Source organism: Heterodontus francisci, chromosome 13, assembly GCF_036365525.1.
Source record: "Heterodontus francisci isolate sHetFra1 chromosome 13, sHetFra1.hap1, whole genome shotgun sequence".
NCBI lineage: Eukaryota > Metazoa > Chordata > Chondrichthyes > Heterodontiformes > Heterodontidae > Heterodontus > Heterodontus francisci.
The window spans coordinates 10,470,162-10,497,166 of NC_090383.1; the positions used below are offsets into that span (position 1 = coordinate 10,470,162).

The 27,005-nt window shown below is 43.2% G+C and overlaps 1 protein-coding gene across 8 annotated transcripts in view; it reads right to left on the bottom strand.

Annotated features, from left to right (window-relative positions):
- The window catches only part of plcb1 (phospholipase C beta 1), a 751,229-nt gene that overhangs the window by 368,905 nt on the left and 355,319 nt on the right, over positions 1–27,005 (bottom strand). For 2 of the 8 annotated variants that reach the window (XM_068044358.1, XM_068044360.1), the window contains exon 2: positions 9,441–9,484. The exons of the other annotated variants lie outside the window; for them this stretch is intronic. In XM_068044358.1, coding sequence (XP_067900459.1) covers positions 9,441–9,443 — 3 coding nt within the window. In that variant the 5' untranslated portion in view covers positions 9,444–9,484. The remainder of the gene's footprint in view (positions 1–9,440; positions 9,485–27,005) is intronic. 8 annotated transcript variants of the gene reach the window in all.

A 27,005-nucleotide genomic window follows, 5' to 3' on the forward strand; every position in this document is an offset into this window, starting at 1 on the left:
CAGCACCTCTTAGTGACCTCCAGTCCCATGTCCATCCAATCCAGCAAAGCATTGAAAGTGCCCTACCCAAAGCCAACAGGAACATCCTCTGTGACAATGACCATGGTGATTGATCATTCCTTGTCCTCCTCGAACTCTCTGCAGCATTTGATAAGGGGGACCAAAGCATGCTCCTCCACTGCCTATCTCTTCTGTTGTCTTGTTCCGTGGGACTACACTTGTATGGTTCCAATCCTAATCTATTGAAATGCAGCTACTGTATCTCCAACAATGGCCTCTCCTGCACTGTCACTTCTGGAGTCTGTCAAAAAAACAACCGTAGGCTTCTTCTCTTTCTCAGCAACCTGTTGTCAACTCATCCACAAGCATGGGTCAGCTTTGCCTCTTCACTGCTTCCCTTGACCTCATCACCATGTCCGGGCTGTCAGACTGTCTGACATCAAGTCATGGATGAGGCACAACTTTCTCCAGCTCAGCAGCAGACTCAAGCCACCGATTTCAGCTCCCGTCACCTCTGCTCCCTTGCCTGCCTCCACGCTGACCTCAGCCTTTTCACTGCCAAGCTCTAGTCCAAAGTTGCCACTTCCAGACTCATTTATCCCAAGGCCCTCTTTGCTGGCTTTCTACCCAGCACTCTCCATAAACTTGACCTTGTTCTAAATTCAGTTCCTGTATCCTGTCTCACATAAACAGTCTGATTTTAAAAGGTCAGTGTCAGTTGTGGCTCTGTTGGTAGCACTTTCACCTCTGAGTCACAAGGTCTAAGTCCCACTCCAGGACTTGAGCACAAAAATCAAGGCCCCAGCTGTCTGGGTGGATGTAAATGATCGCAAAACACTATTTCGGAAAAAAGCAGGGGAGTTGTCCCGGGAGTCCTGGCTAATATTTATCTCTCAATCAACATCACAAACAGATTATCTGGTCATTATGACATTGCTGTTTGTAGGAGCTTGCTGTGCGCAAATTGACTGCTGCGTTTCCTACATTACAACAGTGACTACACTTCAGAAGTACTTCATTGGCTGTAAATCACTTTGAGAGGTCCAGTGGTCGTAAGAAGTGCGATATAAATGCAAGTTTTTTTTAACCCTAGCGGAAACCGAGCAGGCTGTTAAAATGGCTGCAGCGACTAGCGCTCTCTGACCCTGCTGCTTTCCCGTACATTGCAATCATCACCTGTTCCTTTGAGCAGGTGAATGGGTCACATGCTGGAAACCAGCGGGATCGTTCTTAAAATGTGGAGATCATACTTTGATGATGCCATGAGAGCCTAACACACTTTTAACACGAGGCCTGAGTGGAGGGGGTGCGATTGGAAGAGGAGGGATGATTGGGGGGCCCATTGGGGAGGGGCAATTGGGGAATGGGAAGATTTGGCAAGGGGGTGATTGGGAGAGGGCATGACCTGGGGGAGGGGGAGGCTGACAGCGAGTCGGCAGTGGTTCGCAGTATTAATGTGAATACAGGATGACCACACCTGCTGCTCCTGGTTCTGCACTCAGGTAAACGTAATAAAACCTACCTGCTAGTTTCTGCGGTGAGCCGCAGTGTAAAATGGGTGCAACAACGGTGAATTACCTTCCCTGAGTCCTTTAATAAACCTCAGTGGAGGTGATTTTACAGAATGAAAGGGGCAGTGGGGCTATGGAGGATGAAAGCCAGCAGACAAATTCTATTTGAGAAGTGTTGATAATTATAGATGGTTAGGATTTCTCAACTGCTGTGTGTCACATTTACAGCCAATTTTCACATGATGTAATTGCTGCACCGTTACTATCTGCAAGGTGAATAAGCCTTCCTTCCCACATCCGACTAATGAGGGAAGTGGGAAATGCACAACCATGGTGTAAAATAACAAACAGATTGAGTAGCAGACTTTTCAATTTAAAAGCCCTCCCCTTCAGGGAGGCAACAAGAGAGAAAGTACCTTTTATCCAAAGTGATCCATTCAAGATTACATTCCCCCTGTGTATCTGCACTGCATTTTAATTCAAGGTGCATTTGAGACAGAGACAACCAGCACAATCAGTGAAAAGGAAGTACTGTGAACAGTTCTGGGCAGCACACCTTACGAAGGATATATTGGCCTTGGAGAGAGTCTACAGCATAGATTTACTAGAATGATACTTCCAAGTATTAAACTACAAGGTGAGATTAGACAAACTAGGGTTGCATTCCCTGGAATGTAGAAGGTTAAGCAGTGATTTGATCAAAGTTTCCAAGCTAATAAGGGAAACAGATAGGGTAGATTGCTTTAATTTTGTTTAGCAGGCGACTGAATAGGTAAATAGCTTAGTATACATCATCACAGGAAATGATGCAAGTCAGCATGTGATGCAATAGTTGGAGCAGTGTTAGTCAGCAGGTAACACAAGTATTGAAGAGCTCTCCTAGAATCCTGTTGTTCTTCAGTAACGAACCCTTTGTTTAGTCTACCAATCATTGTTATAGTATTTGGCATGTTTGTGTTAAGAGGCAACACTTGGGGAATCCAGGACCAGGGGACATAGTCTAAAAATTAGAGCTGGACCTTTCAGGAGTGAAATTAGGGGATGAATTTTAGCAGCCCCTCGACACCGTGGGCCAGGGCAGGGAGGCCTGTAAAATGCTAGTGGGAGCAGCCCACCTCGACCCACGACGTCGAGAAGGCCCAGCCAAATATTAGCGGTGGCTGCAAGGCCTCGGTGCGGCCCCCGTCGCTTGGCGGCGGGCCTTCATTACAATATTAAAATAAGGATAATTAACGTTCAAATGAACTTACCTGCTGACGGCAGCCGTCCCACGCAATTCTACGGTTAACCAGGCACAACTCGTATGCCTTTGGAACTCCGTTGGAGTTCTGAGATGAGACACTGGTGGGGAGGGGGGAGGAATAAAATTATTAGAGTGGTGGGGGGAGGGGGGGAATGGGGAAACACTTATTATTGGTTGCAGGGATGGTGGGAAGGGGTTGAGGGTCAAAGGGAACAGATTTTGGGGGAGAAAGTTCGGGATATCAATAAATGTTTTTTCTGGGGGCAGAGAGCAATTTATATATATATTACCCATTGCGCGGTGGGAGAGGGGATTTAAAGTTGAAAGAGACTGGGAGCTTTAAAAATGTAAATGTCGCTGAAGGGCTTAAAGCCCTTTAGAAAAGGTACCAGCACCTGCGCGGTGGCACCAGACGCCGTTGCCGGGGACGCAGCGGCTGCCCCCTCTATATCATCGGGGGTGGCCGCTCTGCTTCCTCCATTTAAATGAGCCCCCGCGCGTAATATCGCGGGGGCTCAGCGGTGGCACTTCCGTGTCGGAAGGCTGTCACTTTCACAGCGTGCCATCGTACGCTGATAAAATTCAGCCCGAGGAAACACTTCTTCACACAAAGGGTGGTAGAAGTTTGGAACTCTCTTCCCCAATCGATACTAGATCAATTGTTGATTTTAAATCTGAGATTGATAGATATTTGTTAACCAAGGGATATGGGGCAAAGGCGGGTATATGGAGATAGGTCATGGATCAGCCATGATCTAATTGAAAGGCGGAACAGGCTTGAGGGGCTAAATGGCCTCCTTCTGTTCCTATGTTCTACATCAAGTGGTTTCTATAATGGGTGCCTGAGCGGCAATGCATTTTGGCAATAAGTTGAGAATGATACTACACCAACCCAATGTCTTGCCTTTCTGCACAGGTTGGGCATTTCGCATCATGGTACGATTCAATTGAGAGCCTAACTGCATCTTATTAATTTTCAGGACCACTCAGGAGTTCCAAGATCTTACGCGTTCATTCACAAGATGTAGGTGTCTCTGGCTAGACCAGCATTTCGTGCCCATCCCTAGTTGTGCCTGAGAAGGTGTAGGTGATCCACCTCCTTGAACTGCTGCAGTCCGTGTGGTGTAGATACACCCACAGTGCTGTTAGGAAGGGAGATCCGGGATTTTGACCCAGCGACAGTGAAGGAACGGCAATATAGTTCCAAGTCAGGATGGTGTGTGGCTTGGAGGGGAACTTGCAGGTGGTGGTGTTCCCACACGCTCGCTGCCCTTGTTCTTCTAGGTGGTAGAGGTTGGCACCTCTAATACAAGCAAGACAGACAGACAGTGGGCATTAAAGTACCAAATGTAATAAGAAAAAGCACCAAATATATTGCAAATTATCATATACGTCACAAAGCTAATACATTCCAGCATTATATAACTGGAAGGTAACTGGGCAGCACAGTGGCGCAGTGGTTAGCACCGCAGCCTCATAGCTCCAGCGACCCGGGTTCAATTCTGGGTACTGCCTGTGTGGAATTTGCAAGTTCTCCCTGTGTCTGCGTGGGTTTCCTCCGGGTGCTCCGGTTTCCTCCCACAGCCAAAAGACTTGCAGGTTGATAGGTAAATTGGCCATTATAAATTGCCCCTAGTATAGGTAGGTGGTAGGGGAATATATAGGGACAGGTGAGGATGTGGTAGGAATATGGGATTAGTGTAGGATTAGTATAAATGGGTGGTTAATGGTCGGCACAGACTCGGTGGGCCGAAGGGCCTGTTTCAGTGCTGTATCTCTAAAGAAAAAATAAAATAAAATAAAATACTGTCATTCATCCACCTGCTATACCATGAATGGAATTGAAGTATAGTCACACTCCCTACATGACAGTAACTACATTTAGGTACAAAATGATTGGATTTAGAACCCAGATGCACCTTATTAGAAGCCCGTGAGCCATGAGCCTGAGAATTGTAAACCATTGTTATTTTTCAAAAATTAGGTGATCAAGGGAAATCTAATGGGGACAGTAATCCTGACAACACCTCAGCAAACACATTAAAAAACTAACTTCACCAGCATCTGCAATATATCCAGTAGTGCTTGGATTAAAAGGCACTGAACTGATCTTTTCTCTTTTAACATTTTCCACTAAATTAACAAAATATTCTGAACATATTCAGCCTGAATTTGCCGTCAAAACAATGGTGAGGCTATTGACGATCACTGTTGTTTATGGGTAAATGGTACAGTACCTACAGTTGAGATGATGTGATTGTAAATGTCTGTCCATGTTGTGTCATTCCGCCCTTAGCTTCACAAAAATGGCATCTCGCCCCTAGCTTCACCATCTTTTTAGGAACTTGCGAAGTCGAAGCATCGGAAGAAATGCACAAACCTCCAAGCTACTCATCCACCTGACCCTAGAAGCACCACCTGCCCCTCATGTGGCAGATTCTGCAGATCATACATTGGACTTATCAGCTACCTCAGAACCCATAGAACTGGAGTGGAAGCCAGTCATCTTCGATCCCGAGCGACTGCCTAAGAAGAGGACTACTAAGTACTCGAGTGAGGTGACAGAAGTTGCGAATTGTTGAACATAATATAACTTTGCAGTGAGAAACCTTTATTTCCTACAACCCCTCATACTATAAAACAACTAATAGTCCCTGAGCTGACTTGCACTAACCTTTTCTCTTACAGGCCAAATGTTTTCATATTTCAATTCAAAATCTTCCAACCTCCCTGACTGACTGGAGACTGAGACATCTCTGTGTCACTGAGAGAGACAGAGACTCAGAGAGACAGACATAGAGACAGAGAGATGACAGAAAGAGAAAGAGACAGAGTGTGACAGAGAATTGGAGAGAGAGAGAGCGAGAGAGAGAGAGTGAGAGCGAGAGTGGGAAGCAGAGAGAGAAAGAGACGGAGGGATAGAGACAGAGAGAAACAGAGGGACAAGGAAAGAAAAACAGAGAGAGAGAGACAGAGACAGAGAAACAGAGCGAGAGAGTGACAGAGGCAGAGAGAAACAGAGAGACACAGAAAGGCAGAGAGAAGAGACAGATACAGATACAGAGAGAGAAAGAGAGAGAACGAGACTGGGATACCCATGCTGCAACTGTTAAATTTAAACCTGGCTCCCCTTGATTTAAATATGTCTTGTCTGCACAATACAAAACCCCCACGCCGTAAAAATGGTACCTGGGGTGTAAGAGGCTGGTTGGGGTCACGTTCCACCTTCTGACCCTTGGGGTAGGGTGGTGGGGGTGGTGGGGTAGTAATAATGAAGCCATTATGTTTTGTTTTCTGTTTCTCCTTCAATTTTTGTCGATTCCCCCCTCCTTAAAGAGTTTAACTGCTGCAATAACACCAACCATCCTCACTTCAAATGGCCACTCTTTAGGTGAGCCTGGGTGGTGAACATCAGCAGATTATGTGATGGTGGATGGCAATAGAATGAGCCTGACCCTGTCCTCACCCAACATCCTCGCAAGTACAGTTTGCAGTAGGGGTGCCTACATAGAAAAAGCTTATATTTATATAAAGCCTGTCACAAACTAATGATCAGGAGTCTTAGCTGATCCTTCCCTTCTATTACAACAACATTACTGAGGCTAATTGTAACATCTCCAAATAACCCCTGCTGAAATCAACTAACTTGGCACAAACAGGAACCAGCCCTTGTATTTTCTTTCTCTCTATAGCTTTATAACACATTGGGTGGTCGACTAACCCAGAGGTGAGCTACAAACTTCATATTCCTATTTCAACATGGCAGTATTTGTTGGAAAGGTTAAAGTACCAGGTGCATCTTCTTAAACTATTTGGAAATCATTTTTGGCAGGGGGAAGGAGGGAACACAAAGTACTTGGCTTTAACACAATAACTTGGTCGGAACAGTGAACTTCGATCAGATATCACAGTCACATAAAGAGCATATCACTGGCACCATAATGCAATATTTGTAAAGAGACAGCCTGAACATTAACAATCTCAATGTTTTCCTGGACATACAAGTGCAATGTTTGCATGGTTAATCCCTCTTCAATCTTCTTCGTAAAATCATCACCAAGTCCCTTTCTCATTAAATGCACAAGCTAACAGTTTAACACGTGAATGACTGAAATGGTAAACAACAGAGATTGTGCTTATCACTCCCATAACAGCAATACGACGAGTAAATACATTCAAGTAAACGCTGTCAAATTAAATCATTCAACTGTGAAGAGGAAATAGGAGGAGGTAAACAAATATGAAAAGTTGCCATTTCACAATCTGTTGCTCTTGAATAATACTTGCCCATAAGGTGCTAAAGATAACATGTTGAAGTGACACATGGCCAGAAGTGAGATTATATTGCAATGCATAAGAATGCAGAATACTAAAACAAACCATTTAAGAATTACTGAGCAGAACTTGAATGTGACTTGTCTACCTGCACCAATACTGTTTCACCACTTTAATGAGTTTTGTCATTCATAATATGGATGATTTAACACGGACATAATTAATAGAACCAGTTAGAATGCACGAGTACTGAACTGAAAAGAAAAAAAAGACTCAATAAAAGTTGTTTACTATAGTTAATTTGTAAAGTTTGCACGCAGCTACTTCTGCACTGATGCTCACTTAGTTTGGAAACCAGGATCCGCCAGATTTAAACTGCTCCCTTAATCAGGCTGCAATATCATAGACTCAGTTGTTAAGATTTAGTAACTTCGACATGGGGATCTGGCTTGTTGATAGCTGTCTCCTGGAATCTGACTTAAAATAAGCACCAATGACAGCTCATAAGTGAGTTTTTGTTGTCAGCTGTGGCTCAGGAAGAACTCTCACCTCTCTCTGAGTTAGACAATTGGAGGTTCAATCCCCACTCCTGAGACTTGAGCACATAATCATGGTTGACACTCTAATGCAGTACTGAGGGAGGATTGCATGAGATGTTAAACCTGCCCTCTCAGGTGGATGTAAACAATCCCATAGTTCTATTTTGAAGAATGGGGAGTTATCCACATTTTCTTCGTCTATATTCATCCCTCAACCAACAACACCAAAAAACAGATGATCGCACTACTGTTCGTTGTGTCTTGCTGTGTGCAATATGTGCGTATTACAGCATTAAATGTGTGGGACTGATACCAGAACAGAGCATACTTATCTGTGGAAGGAGAGGGCTTGATGGGCCAAACAAACTTTACCATCTTTTAAGCAGTCTTACGTTTTTAAAAAGCCGCATCTCAGATTAAAATGCACCTTTTCAAAATGCATTAATACTTTGCATTACTTCTCAACTTTTCAGCATTTTCTCCCACTCAGTTTGCATGAACAACCTTCCCCAAGTGACGATAGGCAGCCAGATTAGTGTAGCATTCATATCAATGTCTAACCTGCCATTAAGAAATGCACCAAAGCAGCCCAAAGGGAGCTGCCCTCTTACTTTTTCCTTGAAGGAGGCCTGATACCTTCTCCTGATAGCCTGAGCTTGAAAACTGAAGGTACAGAAATGTGACTTAAAGCCACTGCACAGCATGTTAGTGAAGTCAAGAAAGAAAGTCTTGCAGTTACATCACGCCTTCCAAATCTTCAGGATGTCCTAAAGCACTGTACAGCCAATTAAGTACTTTTGAATTGTCGTCACTGTTGTAATGTAGGAAACATGGCAGCCAATTTGAACACAGCAAACTCCCACAAACAACAAAGTGATAATGACCAGATAATCTGTTTTTATGATGTTGACTGAGGGATAATTATTGGCCAGGACACCAGGGAAAACTCCTCTCCTCTTCAAAATAGTGTCATGGGATCTTTTACATCCAATACAAACAGCAGTTGGGGCCTTGGTTTAACAAAGACAGCCCTGCCAACAATGCAGTGCTGCACAAGAGCATCAGGCTAGATTTGTACACAAATCCCTGGAGTGAAACTTGAACCCACAACCTTCTGACTCTAGATGGTAAGAGTGCTACCAACAGAGCCACAGCTTACAATACACAGCCATAACATCAGCTACTGGGCTGTCTGCTATAATGCACTGTATTATGGAGATAAGCTGAAACATAATGCAGCAGTTATCCACAGATATTCAAACTAACAGGTCAAGTAATCCTAGTTCAGTCACAAAGCAAAAGCAAAAACAAATTGTGACCATGAATTTATGTACAAAGTGCATAAAATGCAGGTGACAACTGCAGGATATTTTGATGTTATTTATGAAGCCCTTGAGTTGTGCGAAACTTTTTTTTGTATTAGGTACTTGCTGATTTTTTAACAGGACATTTTATCAGCACTCCAACACTGACGTATCAGATTTTGAAATGACCAGAAATATACTGCACTCTTTAGTGACACTGATTTAACAGCTCTGAAACTTGTTCACCAATTGTCAAATACCACGCTTTTACTTTTGGATTGAAGAGGTCATTCAAGGCACTATAAAAGCTATGGAAATAAAATGAATCAATTCTCATGTGTCACAAAGGGAATACAGGCTTTCAAATTCCTCCTACTGCAATACATTCCTGAGTAATGGAACGTATGAGTCACTGTTTCTGAAGCTAAAACTAGTCATTCAAATTTAGTCTTATATCTAATAGACAATACAAAAGAATGTACCATAAACTAATCACCTATTGAGCAATGGTACTGGATAAGCAGGAAACATTTCTTTAGACAAATAAATCAGATAAAGCTCTTTTTACCATTATATCTAACTGTTCTCTGTGCCAAATTGGAGGGTAGAACGCTGGAAGAAAGCAAATGAATTAATCTCGTGTTAGGAAAGGAATTGGACACAGGTGACCTTAATCATAAGCAAGGCCAAAGATTTTATTAAAGACAAGTTGCCTTGGTTTCTGAAGCTTCAAACGACTGTACTGCAGAATTGCATACTGCTATTTAACACCACAATAAAGTTCACAATGAGCTTTTGTAGCTCAGTCTTTATTGTATTTTACAGTTGAAGCTCTGATAATGGACATATCAGCACACAACACATAATATAAACACACCGCTTTGCAGTTGATAGAAGGATTTACAGAAGATTTAGCATTGGCTTTGCTGTGATTTTGGTCTCCTTTGTAAGTGCTTACAACCAAATTTGGCTAATGCTCAAGTTGGCTTTGTGTTGCAATGCATCCAACCGCAAGCTGGCATAAAACCATGGGCGTAACAGATGGCACGCCTGAAATCAATGTCCACAATCTGGAGAAATAGGCGAACTGGTTGATGTGTGCCAAGCAACCGACTGCAGTCTGGAGCGATCAATGGCAACAATAGTTCAGAGCCACTATTACCCCACAATGATAGCGGGGCTAATAAGAATAAATTATGAGGATAGGTTGTATAGACTGGGCTTGCATTCCCTTGAGTGTAGTAGATTGAGGAATGATCTAATGGGGGGGGGGGGGGGCGTGGTTTAAGATGATTAAAGGAGTTGATAGGGTAGAAAGAAAGAAATTATTTCCTCTGGTGGGAGAGTCCAGAACAAGGGGGCATAATCTTAAAATTAGTGCTAGGTCATTCACGGATGATGTCAGTAAGCATGTCTTCACACAAAGGGTAGTGGAAATCTAGAACTCTCTCCCCCAAAAAACTGTTGAGACTAAAAAGGGTCAATTGAAAATTTTAAAAACTGAGCTTGATAGATTTTTGTTAGGCGAGGATGTTAAGGGTTACAGAACTAAGGTGGGTAGATGGAGTTAAGATACAGATCAATCATGATCTAATTGAATCCTCCGAAATGGCCTGTTTGCTTTCTGTACTTTCTAGTTCTCTGGCTGGATCCCGCACTCAGTGGCTGTTCTATTTCCTGCAAAAGTAACAGTAGGAGTCCTATTGCATTATAGGACCTTATTGAAATAGTCAAGTGTAGTTTTTATTTCAGATTTCCAGCATCTGCAATATTTTGCTTAAATAATAATACTGTCCGGGTGCAAACAGGGCAGTAAGTTTTGCAGTGCCATTTTAACACTCTTAGACTCATTGCAACAGTTAAGATCAAGCTCTCTGACTTCGATCTGAGCTGTAAATGACCCAATACTGTGTGATGACAATGTGCGCAAAATAATCCATTTCCCCAGCCCTGAAAACCTTCTCCTCAAAACTGACTTCTAAAAATGTGTTAAATGATTGTATGAATAAATTTGATTACAGAAAAATTTACAAGTCATGTTCTGCTAATCTTAGGAAATAAAATGCAAGATATTATGGCATCAATCTAATCTCTACATAATCCAGACAAGCTAAATGCAATCTTTAGCAATAACAATTTTGCTCTGTCAGATACAAACTAAAAGTGATTATAATGGTAAGTGACCTTTCAGCTTCTTCAGTTTGCATGAGGTTGCAATCTGTGCTTTAATGTCTTTAACATTCTCCTTATTATGTCACTGTAAAAATGCATGGCACCCTCGATAATGACAGAAATAGAAGACAGCTAATATTGCTGATATCTTTCTTAATTCTTCTTGCAAATAAAGAGGGCTGAAAAACAGAAGCTGGAAAGGCAGGTTTTTCTGGCTTTCACACATTTTAAAATGCACTGTGTCAATCTATTACCATATTGTTCACAAACTCCTTAAATAATTCAATGATACTTCACTTAATGGCCTCATTTATGTCCTTAAATGCTTAAGTACTCAGTACATGAATGTTGGTTTTGCACTATGGGTACATACATGCAAACAACATTGAGAGGACGGCTGGAATTCAAACTCCTCATGCGACCTTCCAATTCACATTTGCCAAATTACTTAATTGCTTGAAATGACAAGTAACAGCACTTCTCTTAATTCTGTTGAGTTGGTATTGAATTGTCTTCTCACCTTAATGCTTCTGAGCTGTGATTGGTAAACAGAATGGAATACCAGTTATTGGACAATCCAGGGCTATTACTTTTTTTTATTTGTACAGTGGCTGCTTTTGGAAGGTGTATGCAACATTTCAGATGCAGAAAGACCCCACTCTCTGTCATAATTTTTCTTGCTTTTTCTCTCTCTGTTTAATCAGATCAACTACGGCCAGTGATTAATTAAATTGTGGTTTCTTGGTCCTCCTATACTCCCAAGAAATAGAGACTATCAAGCAGTATCTAACTCTAAATGTATCCTCTCCCAGGTCCACATGACTCTGGAAGCCCTTAATGCCCCGAGTCTACCCTTCTTCATCCTTCCATTTACCGGTGCGAGCTTGGCTCAATCCTAGCACACTTGTCTCTGAGCCCTAATATCATGGGTTCTAGTCCCACTCCAGGAATTTAGGCACGTAATCCAGGCCAACACTTCAACACAATTCTGAGAGAGTGCTGGAGGTGCTGTCTTTTGGATGAAGTATTAAAATAAAGTCTGCCCTCTCAGATAGATGGAAAAGATACTATGTCAGGAGAGTTCTCCCTGGTGTCCTGGACAATATTTATCCCTCACTAACATCAGTAAAACAGATTATATGGTCATTTATCTCAATCTTGTTTATGGGAGCTTGCTGTGCACGAATTGGTTGCCATTTTCCCTACATTAACAGTGACAACACTTCAAAAGCAAAGAATCTGCTGTGAAGGCCTTTAGGATGTCCGGAGGTGGTGAAAGACGTTATACAAATGCACTAAAATACACTAGGTAACCACTAACCTCATCTTCTTTCCCAGTCTTTTCTTGCTGAAGTCCTGCACTATTTGCCTTAACACTGCAGAGGTTCTCAAGGGAAACTCGGATGGCTATAAATGCAGCCCTTGTCACTGACACCCATATCCCATGAATAAACACAACATAAACTCTTCACCTTCGTTTCTCAATTAACAATAAATAAGTTTAATAAAACGTCTGATACCAGGACTGAATGATTCAGTGTTTGGCTACATCTCTGTACAGAGTGTGAACGACAGTTAATTTGAGTAAATATGCCTCCCTGATGGATTGGAGGAAGTAAAGAGATTATCCGAAAACTGAGGAGCCTATTTTCAGAAGGGCAATTTAACTAAAATCCAATTTTTGGCTGGTTGTACTGAGTTTATTGCATTTTGCGATGGAAATTTCTAAGGTCTGTGACTGTTCTGCATAAAACTGGAAGCTGGAGGAGGGAATAAAAATCAAAATGATCTTGAATGTGCCCTGGCAATTTACATTTTTAGAGAGCTCCTTTCAATGGCTCAAAGCCTGTTTTCAGCAGTTGTGATTACAGCTGTACCAGGTCATACTAAGTGACTCACATTTTTCTCTTTGGAAAATTGCTTCCAGTCTGTATTATAGATGTGGACCACTGTCCTTCCCAATGAACTCTGTGGAAAGGGCAATTTTCTCTCCCGGGGGTTAAATACTTAAATAGGTTAGAAGGTGGAAGTTGCTACCACATGGGGTAGTTGAGGCCAATATTATAAATGCTTTTAAGGGGAAGCTAGACAAGTACACGAGGAAGAAAGGAATAGAAGGATATGCAGATAGAGCGAAATGAAAAAAAGTGGGAGGAGCATAAATACCAGCATTGGGCCAAATGGCCTGCTTCTGTTTTTGTGCTGTAAATTCTGTGTAAGGCTCTGACTGTCCCAATTAGAGGATAAGTGAAATGAAGGCTCAAAATTATTTGTGTGGTTGTCCATCCAAAAATCCCTTGGGTATATGTTTCCTCTGTCCCTCTCCCTTCCTTTTCCTCTCTCAAAATGATCAGACAGTAGATTTACCGTCATTTATTTATTGCTTCCTGCAGGCAATTTAAATAAGTTACTCAAAGTTTATTTAAATAGGAAGTGCTGCCTACTGCAAGATTTGCTCAAAGTTGTTAAGGTAATACAAGTAACAATTTGCTACAGCACAAAATGGCACCGCACTACTCCAATGTCCAGTACTGTTCAGCAGGACTGACAGAATTATGTGCTGCAGAATCATTGACAAATGGTCAGCATTTAAAATAAACGTTTAAGAATAATAGAAGGGAGGGGAAAACAATTACACTGCAGTGAAGATAATGTCACGGTAAAAATATAAATCAAAATTAGCAAGGTTTACTGTTTCGGGAAACTACACTGTAAGGATGTTTGGTTTTCAATATACTTTATTTCATTATCTTTGAATAATATTGCACTGCATTTCCTGAGAGTTTTGTCTATGAAGAATCATGGACAGAAATCATACTATTTGGTGATTTTATCCAGAGCTCATTTCGTTCCTCCTTTGATGAAAGTGATACAAGGTTCTCAGGAATCCACATACACATATGCACACATGTGAATACACAACCGAGAGACATTGAGAAGGAGTGAGAAGGAGATGGAAACTTAACATCAAAAGACATAAGATAATTGGCAAAAGAGTCAGCGAAGATGAGTGAAATGTATTCATGAGCTGTTATGATCTGGGTGGTGGAAGCAGATTCAATATTAAATTTAAAAGGGAATTGCTTAAATATTTGAAGGGCAAAGAGCAGGGGAATGGGCTGAATTGGGTGACTCTTTCAAGGAGCCTGCACAAACACAATGGGACAAATGGCCTCTTCATGCCATGATTTTATGATAAATAGGAAATAACCTTGACAGAATTTCATCTCCTGTGTTGAAAGGAAAGCACTTTCCGTTTAAATGAATGTTCCCATCTTCCATTTTTGTCTTAATGGGAATGAACATTTCTATCCTGGCACTGCAGGCAGTCATGGAAACGGGGTTAAGACAGTGCAGACACAGAAGATACTGTTCCAAAAGGGCATGGTCAATGAAGATTCAATAGCTCCTTCCTTGTTTTGTATTTTAAAGACTTTAATTTAAAAAAGGCAATTTTTAAAATAAGATTTACAACTAACTATTGTGATACTGATGGTATATCTACTTTTAAAATGGTAAGCCAGTACTGCAGAAGACAAAAGTATGATCATGTCAAAAGCTGTTAACCACCAAGGTGTGACAGTGCTACTTAACAGGTCTTCAGGTTAGGGGTTATGTTGTTAGCATTTTAGCCATTAAAGTATATTAGGCATTCCTCCAAAAGTCAGCCTTGTAGTTGGTTGCCTGCTCACAACATTTCTGCAGCTACTGATTTGCTCAACTGCACCCTCGCATAGAGTCACAGAGTCATTTACGGCACAGAAGGAGGCCATTTGGCCCATCATCGAGTCCATGCCTGCTCTCCACGGAGCTATTTTGTATTGTCTTCATAGAAGACACAAAAAATATCCCAAGAATAGTAGATAATCAAGAGGCAAAAGGGAGGGAGGAGCTTAAAACAATCACTATCACTCAAGAAAAAATACTTGGAAAACTACTGGGACTAAAGGCTGACAAGTCCCTGGACCTGATGGGCTGCAACCTAGGATCTTAAAAGAAGTGGTTGCGGAGATGTATTGGTTGTAATCTTCCAAAAACTCTTGCTTTCATGCCTAGCCCCGAGTAAAACCATTACTCTCTCTTAGCCTGGCCATTACCCCTGGTCTGGCTCTCATCTCCACTCCCAAGGGATGCAGACTTGAAAGGATATAGCAGACAATTGGTTTAGCCATCCATTGCCAAATCTGGCCAGACCACACAGAACCCTGCTCTCGTCCGCTAACACTGCTCACTATTCCCGGATTATCCTGGAATGCAAAGATAACGGCTGGCTTCTTTTTATCTACTGCAAACTGTCTTCTTAAACCCCGCTGCCCTGTCTTCTCCATCCTTGCCTCCAATAATAAGTGTGAGGATCACACGAAATTCTTTGTCACCAAGATTGAGACTATCCGATCAGCTGCATCCCCCCCTTCCACGAGATCACCGAGCCAAACTTCCTCTAATGCTCCCCACTGCCCTGAACTCACGTCTTTCTCCAGTTTCTCTCCTATCTTTCCTTATGCCTTCTATAAGCTCATCTTGTCCATGAGACCCACCTTCTGTTCCCTTGATCCTATTCCCACTAAACTGCTGATCACCCATCAACTATCAGAGGGTGGTTGGAATCTGGAACGCACTGCCTGAAGAGGTGGTAGAGGCAGGAACCCTCAACATTTAAGAAGTATTTAGATGAGTACTTGAACGCCATAGCATACAAGGCTATTGGCCAAATGCTGGAAAATGGGATTAGAATAGTTAGGCGCTTGATGGCCGGCACAGACACGATGGGCCGAAGGGCCTGTTTCTGTGCTGTATAACTCGATGACTCTAACTTTCCCTCCCTGTCCCCATGTTAGCTGATATTGTAAACGGTTCTCTCTCTTCAGGCATTGTCCTTCTCATATTTAAATCTGCCATCATCACCCCTCTCCTCAAAAAAAACCCTTGACCCCACTGTCCTTGCAAACTACCGTCCCATCTCAAACCTCCATTTCCTCTCCAAAGTCCTTCAACGTGTTGTCGCTTCCCAAATCTGTCCCCATCTTTCCCAGAATTCCACGTTAAAATCCCTCCAATCAGGTTTCCGCCCCACCACAATACAAAAACAGCTCTCATCAAAGTCACAAAATGGCATCCTATGTGACTGTGACAAAGGCAGACTATCCCTCCTTCTCCTTCTTGACCTGTCTACAGCCTTTGTCACAGTTGACCACACCATCCTCCTCCAATGCCTTTTCACTGTCGTCCAGCTGGGTGGGAATGCTCTTACATGGTTCCATTCTTATCAATCTAATCGTATCCAGAGTATCACTTGCAATGGCTTCTCTTTCTGCACCCGCACCACTGGTGACCCCCAAGGATCTATCCTTGGCCCCCTCCTATTTTTCATCTACATGCTGCCCCTCAGCAACATCATCGGAAAGCACAGTGTTAATTTTTACACATATGCTGACGACACCCAGCTCTACCTCACCACCACATCTCTCAACTCCTCCACTGTTGCTAAATTATTAGACTTCTTATCTGACAACCAGTATTGGGAAGACTGAAGCCATTGTTTTCGGTCCCCTCTTCAAACTCCATTCCCTAGCTACCGACTCCATCCCTCTTAAATAAAAACAAGAAATGCTGGAAATACTCAGCAGGTCTGGCAGCATCTGTGGAGAGAGAAGCAGAGTTAACGTTTCAGGTCAGTGACCCTTCTTCAGAACTGGCAGATATAAGAAATGTAAAAGATTCTAAGCAAGTAAAGCGGGGGGTGGGGCAAGAGATAACAAAATAGAAGGTGTTGATAGGACAAGGTCACAGAATAGCTGACCAGAAGATCATGGAACAAAGGCAAACAATATGTTAATGGTGTGCTGAAAGACAAAGCATTCATACAGATAGGGTGTTAATGGACTGAAAACTGAACAGCCACAAGCACAAACATGACAATAAAACCGTGGGTAGGCACAGTAGAAACAAACTGAACAAACTAAAATAAAATAAACACAAAAAAGAAAAAAAAAACTAAAAATAAAAGTAAAATGGGGGGCCCGTCATGCTCTGAAATTATTGAACTCAATGTTCAGTCCAGCAGGCTGTAGTGTGCCTAATCGGTAAATGAGATGCTGTTCCTCAAGCTTGCGTTGATGTTCACTGGAACACTGCAGCAATCCCAGGACAGAGATGTGGGTATGAGAGCAGGGGGTGTGTTGAAACGGCAAGCAACCGGATGCTCGGGGTCACGCTTTCGGACTGAGCGGAGGTGACTCCATCCTTCTCTCTGGCAACAGACTGTTTGCAACCTTGGTGTCATACCTGATCCTAAGATGAGCTTCCGACCACATATTTACGCCATCTAATGACAGCCTATTTCCACCTCCATAACATCGCCCCACTGCGTCCCTATTTCAGCTCATCTGCTGCTGAAACCCTCATTCATGCCTTCGTTACCTCTAGCCTTAACTATTCCAACGCACTCCTGGTCTCCCACATTCTACCCTCCATAAACTTGAGGTCATCCAAAACTCTGTTGCCAGTGTCTTAACTTGCACCAGGTTCCGTTCATCTATCGCCTCTGTGCTCGCTGACCTACACTGGCTCCAGGTCAAGCAACATCTTGATTTGAAAATTCTCATCCTTGCTTTCAAATCCCACCATGGCTTTGGCCCTCTGATCCCTATTGCTGTAAAACCCTCTAGCTCCCCAACGTCCTGAGATATCTGCACTCATCTAGTCTCACTTCTTGAGCATCCCTGATTTTAATCACTCCAACATTAGTGTCCGTGCCTTCAACTGCCTCGGCCACTGGAATTCCCTCACTCCACCTCTCTGCCTCTCCACCTCTCTTTCCTCCTTTATGACACGCTTTAAAACCTACCTGTTTGACCAAGCTTTAGGTCATCTGACCTAATATCTCCTTATGTGGCTTAGTGTTATATTTTGTTTTATAATACTCCTGTTAAGTGCCTTGCGACATTTTATTATGTTAAAGGTGCTTTATAATTTTCTTCTTGTTATTCAATAACTTGTATATAATGATTCAGAATTACATATTTGACCTTGAGATGAGCTTCTGATCATATCACCGTGCTTTCACCAAGACCGCCGATGTCCATCTCCATAACACGACCGACTCTGCTCCTGCCTCAATTCATCTGCTGCTGAAACCCTTATCCATGCCTTTGCTATCTCTAGATTTGATTATTTCAACACTTTCTTGGCTGGCCTCCAACAGTCTAATCTCTGTAAACTTGAGGTCATCAAAAACTGTGCCCTTACTCGCACCATGTCCCGGTCACCCATTTCCTATACTCGCTGACCTATATTGGCTCCCAGTTAAGCAATGCCCTGATTTTAAAATTCTCAAATGTAAACAAGAAATGCTGGTAATACTCAGCAGGTCTGGCAGCATCTGTGGAGAGAGAAACAGAGTTAACGTTTCAGGTCCGTGACCCTTCTTCAGAAGAAGTTGTGAAGAAGGGTCACTGACCTGAAACGTTAACTCTGCTTCTCTCTCCACAGATGCTGCCAGACCTGCTGAGTATTTCCAGCATTTCTTGTTTTTATTTCAGATTTCCAGCATCTGCAGTATTTTGCTTTTATTTAAAATTTTCAACTTGTTTTCAAATCCCACCATGACCTCCCTCTCTCTGTAATCTCCTGCAATCTTACAAACTTTCTGAGATATCTGTGCTCTTCTAATTCTGGCGTCTTGAGCATCCTTGATTTGAATTGCTCTACCATTGGTGGCTGTGTCTTCAGCTGCTTAGGTCCTTCTCCCTCCTACTCTTCCTGCTCATTTCCTTGTTTCCATACCTCAAGGAGGTGACCTCTTGTTGACAAAGGATTCCACATGTCCTAGCGACCTTCCAGTATCTCACAACAGTGGCCATTCTTCATGGGTGATCTATGACAGTTAATACTGAGGGTAGTTCAAACATCAGAAAGGGTAGGAGTCTTTAGCAAACATCTCCACATTCCTCCTTCTCACAGGAGTCACTGTAAAGCCTTCAAGAGCAGGACACCTGCCAATTTTCTCCTCTCTAACCCAGGGCTGCTATAGTCCCTGCATCACTGTCTTGTCTGAGATTACATAACTCAATACGGGCTAATAGCTGAAGCTGGGAACTTCCAGGTCAGTCTGACTTAGCTACTGCCAGCCTTAGCCAGTTCAGCCACCCTAATGCAGTTGCACAACCCATGCAGTTGGAGTTGCTGAGAACCTCTCTAAAATCAGGTGCCAGCCTTAGGGTCAGGTCCAACATTGATCTCCCAACAGAACCTAAAACTCCAGATGTACTGATCCTCTGGCATATTCAGGTATTTCAAACTTGGCTGATGCAAATTCTGCCCGAGGCTAGGTTTAGTCCTTACTAATCCTCTCCGTCATGGATGAATTGCCTTTTCTCTTGCTCCAGAAATACAAAAAAAGGGACTACAAATACTACTTTAAGACCACCTATATTTCAATTTTCACAGGGGCTAGGGGGAATATTAAACCCTTGCCTCAGTGGGATTTATAGGGCAAATGGCCTTTGGCTTTTCAAAAGAGTTGAAAATGGCACACTTATCAACTTAAGTAGACCTTCTTATAGTAATTGGCTTAATTGATTGGCACAGTGCAGCAGAAATGAGAAGTTACTGGTCGCTTAACTTCATATGGAAAGATGCTACCCGGCGTTTACAATGTCAAAACAGCTTTAATACCAAGAGTGCCATTCTCTGGCTTGGTCAACCTCAGGATAGGCATGACCAACATTTTGCTACCTCGATTCTGAACATGCACTCATGACTTTTCAAGAGCTGCTGGTAACTTTACAGAATGTAATGAGCCGAAGAAATCTTCTGAAGGCTTTATCCCCAACTAATCTTTCAGAAACAAAAATATTATGCAAACTAACTTCTGTCTTCTTTAAACTCTAATATTCCTTACTTGTGTAGGCGCCAGAGGCACTGCACAGAGTGCCAGAAGATAATAACGGAAATAAATCAATGCGTTAATATCCAGTTGTAGGGTTTATAACCTGCTTTTTAACCCACACATGTTTTGACGCACCTTCAGTATAGCTATATTTAAACAGCATGAAATGGTTGTGTGTGCACAGAAACAGTAAAGCCATCCATCAATATCATGCCCATCAGCTCTTAATGTAAAAATCAAAAAAGAACTGTGTACTTCGTTAAAGTAAACAAGCTTATGCTGATGCAAGGTAACAACTCTCTGACATGAAGCGTATTGGGACTGATAGCCCGTCTGTACATTCAATTACTTAAGGTCCAATTACCTTCGACCAGACTGAAGTAGTTTGCATCAAAATGAGCTACAGTTGTCATTTGTGCTCTGTGTCCAGGAACTGTAATTCTACCAAAATAGCTGTGGGATAATAGATGGCTGACAGTGAGTAACAAGGCACTAATCCAATTGAGCAGTTCTGATGATGTCATAGACCACAGGAGTGAAGCTACAGAATCCTTGAGATTGACTAACTGCTTTAAACTCACTGCCAGAACTCTGTGCTTTGTGATATGTAATCTACAATTCATCTTTTTAAAACTACAATTCATTTAACCACTGATTTCTCTGTTCTGTAGCATTGTGAGGTAGAGACAGGCTGATAAAATGTAGAAATTTACAGCAAAGGAGACCATTTGACCCATCATGTTTTTGGCTAATCTTACGCTGTTTTTTTTTTCTTTTTCCAGCAGATTATAGAGAAAGGTTGAAAATTCCAGATACTCTTATTGATCAGTGGTGCCAGCTGTGGTTCCGTGCTTTGGTCTTTGAGTCGGAAGGTTGAGAAACCCTCATTGCATTTGAAAAATCTTTGGATATGCACTTAAGGTGCCATAACCTAGAGGAAGTGAGGCTAGGGTGGATAGCTCTTTCTCAGTCAGCACAGATATAATGGGCTGAATGGCCTCCATCGTTGTTGTAAATTTTCTATCTCTCTAAGGTTGTGGGTTCAAGTCCCAGGAACCTGAGAACAAAGTATAGCCCAGCGTCTCAGTGTTGTCCTGAGGGACTGCTGCGCTGTCGGAGGTGGCCTCTTTCAGATGAAACATTAAACCGAGGCCAGGTTTGACCTCTTGTGTGGGCGTAAAAGAATTGAAGAAGAGCAGAGGAATTCTCTCCAGTATTCTGGCCAATATTTATCCCTCAAAGAACACCTGAGGACAAAATATCTGGTCATTATCACATTGCTTGTGGGATCCTGCTGTGCAAAAATTGTCCTACATTACAACAGTGATGACATTTCAAAATCACCTCATTCGCTTTGGGATATCCAGAGGTCATGAAAGGCGCTATATAAATGGAAGTCTTTCTTTGTACTGTTCATTGTTATTTCAACCAGACATACAGGAAGTTTTCTCATCCTCATTGTTAACATTTGAAAACTGCAGGCAAGTGTCACGTGATAAAGTGTCACATCCGTCGAACATCCAGGAGTATGTCTGACCAAAGTTGGTAACCCTATGGCACCATCACATTGAAAACAACCCTGGGTTAATTCCCATTCTGCTCTTATCGGTAAGAATCCCCTTTAAACTTTATTCCTGAGAAAAAGTAGCCCTAGGATTCCACTCCTATCACTGCCTTGCGAACTCTGCCAGGAAGTTAGTATGTGGGTGGGGACAAGATCAAGTTTGGTTGTCAAGTCAACCAGGGCCAAACAGCCCCCAGACATTCATTAGTTAAGATCAAATATGAAAAACTTGGGCCAGGCATAGAAGTGCTGATATAGCATCCAAAAGAGGTAAATTCAGGAAAAGCAAAGAAAATTAGGCAAAAAGGCCCTCACCAGGGAACTTCAATCAATGATTTGTGCTGTGGTACAGTTAAACTGATTCCAATTTTTGTCAGTTATCAACTGGAACTCAGACCACAACCAAAGTATTCATCTCAGTTTCAAAACACTGACTGGAATTTTACACCCCTCAAAAGAGCAGGCTGGTTGTGGTGGGGAAACAGAGTGGGAGGCTGGGGTTGGGGGCCCTTTCCTGACCCACTCCCGCCTCCATTGCTAATTTACGCGGGGTGGTGGCGGCGTGAAACGGCCCGCCCGCCCCAGGCCAATTAAGGCCCTTAAGTGGCCAACTAACTGCCACTTAAAGGCCTCCGCTTGCCGCCATAGGGATTTTAAATTTGGTTGGTGGGTGGCTGAGGCCTCAGAACACCCGCCTGAAAAAACTAGATGGACTTCTGGCGGGCTGGAGGTGGGGGGCCTCCTGATTGGGCACCCTGTGTCCCACAGAGGGCCGCTCCAGAAACACCAACCACCCCCAACGCACAACACGCCCCCGCCCCCCTCCTAACCGACCCCTCCCTTGCCTGACCGATTGTCCCCGGCAAGACCCTAAAAACCTACCTTTTTTCTGGGGCCGCCCGTCATCTTCCTCCTGAAGCTGGGTGTAGTCCCAGCAGGGGCCACTGCTCCTAGTGGCGCTGCTGGGACTAAGAGCTGCCGGCCCGTTGATTGGCCGGCAGCTCTATTAGGTGGGACTTCCTGCCTTAATGAGGTAGCAGTCCCGCCCAAGACTAATTAAGGGCCTGGGGAACGTAAGATCTTGTTTGGATCCCAAGGCCCGGCGGGGGCAGGCTTGCGACCGAATTTTCGGCCGGTGGACGGGGGCCACCTGCTCACTGTAAAATTCCAGCCATTCAAAGCACTCTCCGGAAACTGTCCACACCTTGTTATATCACCATGAACCCTTGGCCATAGCATCAGTAGTCATTTTTAAAGTACGATTCGATGGGGCCACACAGGCTCTTCAGATCTCTGGCAGATGGAATTTGCAATTTGTTGGTTTGAGCCCACTTTCTGGGATCAGGCAGCCTCATGTAACCTAGGATTACTGCAGTGGCTGAAATGGTATTTTGGTTGGTGTTTGAAGCACTAACAATGAGATTTAAGTAACGCAAAGTTACCCATTTCCTGGGTACATTCTTTTTTGAAGTAATGGCACAATTGATACCAGAAGTATTTTTGGCGTTCTGGAAGTTGTTCCAACGCATATCTTGGATAACTGAAACATACATCGTCTACCTTCCACATACCGCAATTCTACCATTTTTGGCGGGAGCTTTTCTGGAGAACTGACTCCGGAGGTTACGGTTCCACGTATTCTGTCTGAACTCTGGTAGCTCGACTGTTCTTCTCATGTGAATACCGACAATGAGCAGCTGTTGGCTATTTGATGGTGTCAAGTATCAGTGCTGAGTTCATAAGTACACTCAGCTGAAGCCCACATTTCTGTGAAATTTATCTTGTTTACATTGCATGGCAGACTCCTGGGTACTAGGGGCAGCAGCCAGATAACTGCTCATGGGCAAGAAAGCATAACTATTTGCAAGTTGAGACTGCGACTTTCATTCTCTGATGAAGATATCCATAGCGGTGAAAACTGCATTCAGCCCATCTGTAATATTGACCTTTTTTTTTACCTATTTGGCCTGAAAGGGATTTTGGTTTAATGCAGATTATGATCTAGTTATGAAGTTACATTAAGTTCCCGTAGTAACACAATGGTTTTACAGGATGTTGGTTAGGAACATTAGCTAGAGTACCAGACAAAGCAGCTATTAGTTTGAGACATTGGCGAGTCATCCAACACATACTCGGGGTGATCACACGTTTGATGATAGAAGTTTCATTTCAGAGGCACACAGCAAGGGTCCTTAACTAAACAGACAACGTCTTTGCTGTGACTCTCACACAAAGGGGTAAGGTTCCTCATTTAGGGTGATAAATTTAAGGCTTTGTTTGCTGACAACGCAACCACTGGGTGGCGCAGTACTTGCACATGTGCAAATGCAGCCTCATGCACTGAAACATCACTGTCTGTGACATTTTAGGCAGCTGCCAGGATTAAAGATCGCGCTGCTCAATTTATCACAAAAAAATTAAATTCAATCGCTGTAATCCCACTCCATCCCGAACAATATCCCGCTTCTCTTCCCCGGTGCAGCCTCCTGCACCCATCTGCTCGCTGCTGCCTTCCCTCAGCCTCACACTCCCTGCTTCAACCACCTCCCCCCCCCCCACCCACAACCTGTCGGCCACTTGCTCCTCCTCGCCTCATCAGTGGCTCACTCCACTCACTGCTTCAAACCCCAACCCCGTCGTCCAGTCGCTCCCGCTTCACACCACCCCCCCACCCCCCCCAACCAACAGCTCCCCTCTCGTCGGCCACTCGCTCCAGGCCTCACTCCTTCCTCCTCCGCTTCCCCCCTCCCCACCGCTCCCTCCCACTGCTCCTCTTACCGCTCCCTCCCGCTTCTCCCTCCACCCCTGCTCCCCACATGGGAAGCGGGGGAGAGAGAGAGAGAGTGGCAAGATAGGGATAGGCAGGGGAGGGGGTAGGAGACTGCGAGCGAGAGACTGGGGGAGAGGGGGAAGTGGGAGGGAGTGTGGGGGGGAGAAGCAGGAGGGAGCTGGGGGGGGGTGAAGAAACTTGGGGGGATTGAAGCGGGGAGCGTGTGGCTGAGGGAAGGTAGCAGCAAGGCCGTGAGCAAGCGGCGAGCAGACGGGCGCGGGAGGCAGCACCGGGGAAGAGGGCGATGTTCCAGTACGCGATGACATTTTTGTGCACATGCGAGAACGTAGGCTGCGCATGCGCAGCGCCTTACCAACAGCAAGAGACCTTTCTGCGCATGTGCGCAGCTGGGAGCTCTGATGATGTCGGGGCGCTGGATGTGTTGTCAGGAGTCACTTTGTAAATTTAATTGGTTGAACAAGCCAATCTTTGACCCAGAGAGCTGAGGGAAGGATCAGAGGTCACCTTGTGTCTTTTATTCTCTCCCTCTCTCTTTCTGAAAAGGACAGTTATGTCTGGTTATGAATCTTGGAAACAGAGTGAGGCACAGACGTCTCATTTTATAAGGCTAATGCCAGTCACTGAAAACTTTAACCTGCTCATACATATACTTCATGCAAAATAAACAACTTAATTAGTTCACAAATGACCTCTTCTCACAAGAATATTTATCAATCAGCCTTCTGAAAAATCAAAGTACATATGTGATGCCAATCTACAGAGGACAGTCCTCTTCATGTTGTTGTTTATCTAGTTATTGGGAAAATAGTGCTCTCCAGTTCATAAGGGAAGTGGAGTCTGCTTACAGAAGTGACACCAAACCCAAGAGACCACGTAGCACAGAACTAAAATGTCCAGGAAACTGTCAATCTGAGATATAAAATCAGCTGACCAAAGAGTCAGTTTTGGATCAATTACTATCTTCAGTTTTTATAAATGACCTAGACTTGGGTGGAGGGAGCAGCTTTATGAAATTTGCAGATGGTACAAAACTTGCCTTAGTAATAGTGATGACAATAGTTCTAGGCTTCCAGCTGACATAGATAGGATGTTGAAATGAACAGAAACATAGCAGATGGAGCTCAACAGAGAGAAGTGTGAAGTGATGCACTTTGAGGGGACCGATATGGAAAGAGAGTACACAATAAATGGCACGATTTTGAAAAGCGTAGTTGAGCAGAAAGACCTTGGTGTCCATATACACAAATCCTTAAAGATGGCAGGACAAGCCGATATGGTGGTAAAAAAAACATATGGGTTACTAAGATTTATAAATAGAGGAATAGAATATAGATCATTTTTAGTGTTGATTTTGATATTCCTTGCAAGTTTCTTTTCATACTCAATTTGTTGTTTTTACGATCTGTTTTGTCACCCTTAGCTGTTCTTTGTATCTTTCCCATTGACCAGGATCTGTGCTATTTTTTGCACTTTTGTATGCTTTTGCTTTTAATTTTATGTTGTGTCTTACCTCTATAGTTATCCATGGCTGTTTTTTTGACAAGTTGAACTCTTGCCCCTCAGGGGTACAAACTGGTTCTGTATCACATTTTTTTTCCTGAACACCTCCCACTGATCATCTATTGTTTTATCCATTAACAGATTTTCCCAAATTATTGTGGACAGTCTCCGTGTCATCCCATTGAAGTCAGCCTTACCTAAATCTGGAATCTTAGTAGCTATTTTTTGTTTCTCCTTTTCAAACACTACATTGAACTCTGTCATGTTATAAGCACTATTAGGTAAATGTTCACACACCATTAGGCTGGAAACTAAATCTGGCTCATTACTCATTACTAAATCTAATACGGAATGCCCCAGTGTTGGTTCTAGGACATATTGTTCCAAAAAACTATCCCAGACACACTCAAGCTGTTCATTATCTTTCTGACATGTGCTCGTCTGCTTATTCCAATCTATATGAAAGTTAAAATCCCATATTAAAACCACTTTGCCTTTTGCTTGTTCAATCTCTGAATTTATACAATCTACCAGTTCACAGCTGATACCACGGGGCCTATATGCAACTCCCATGACAGTCTTAAATCCTTTTCTCTTTCTTAGTACTACCCATAAAGTCTCCACTTCCTGCTTACTTCCTGTTATATCTTTTGTCATTGAAGTGATTTTGTCTTGAATCACTAAGATTACTTCTCCATTTTCTTTTTTTTTATTTCCAAAATATACTTTATTCATAAGAATCTGTAAAAAATACATTACAAAACAGTTCCAAACAGCACCAAGTCAAAAAATACAAACAGTGCAAAGGAGGTCAGTTTCCTTCAATACAGGAGTGAGTTGCCTCACAACCCTTCCATTTCATTTTTCATGCCATATACATTTTACAGCAAACAAAAATTTTCCGGATACAGTTCGAGGGGTTTTCCATAGATCGAGTCTCTCAGTTCAGCTTGGTGGGGGGACCTTACACAGTAGACTTTCCCCATTGAGCCTTTGCTGCGGCTACCCCAAGCTTTAGTGCGTCCCTCAGCACGTAGTCCTGGACCTTGTAATGTGCCAGTCTGCAACATTCAGTCGTGGACAACTCTTTGCGTTGGAAGACCAGCAAGTTTCGGGCCGACCAAAGGGCATCTTTCACCGAATTGATAGTCCTCCAGCGGCAGTTGATGTTTTTCTCGACGTGCGTCCCTGGGAACAGCCCGTAGAGCACAGACTC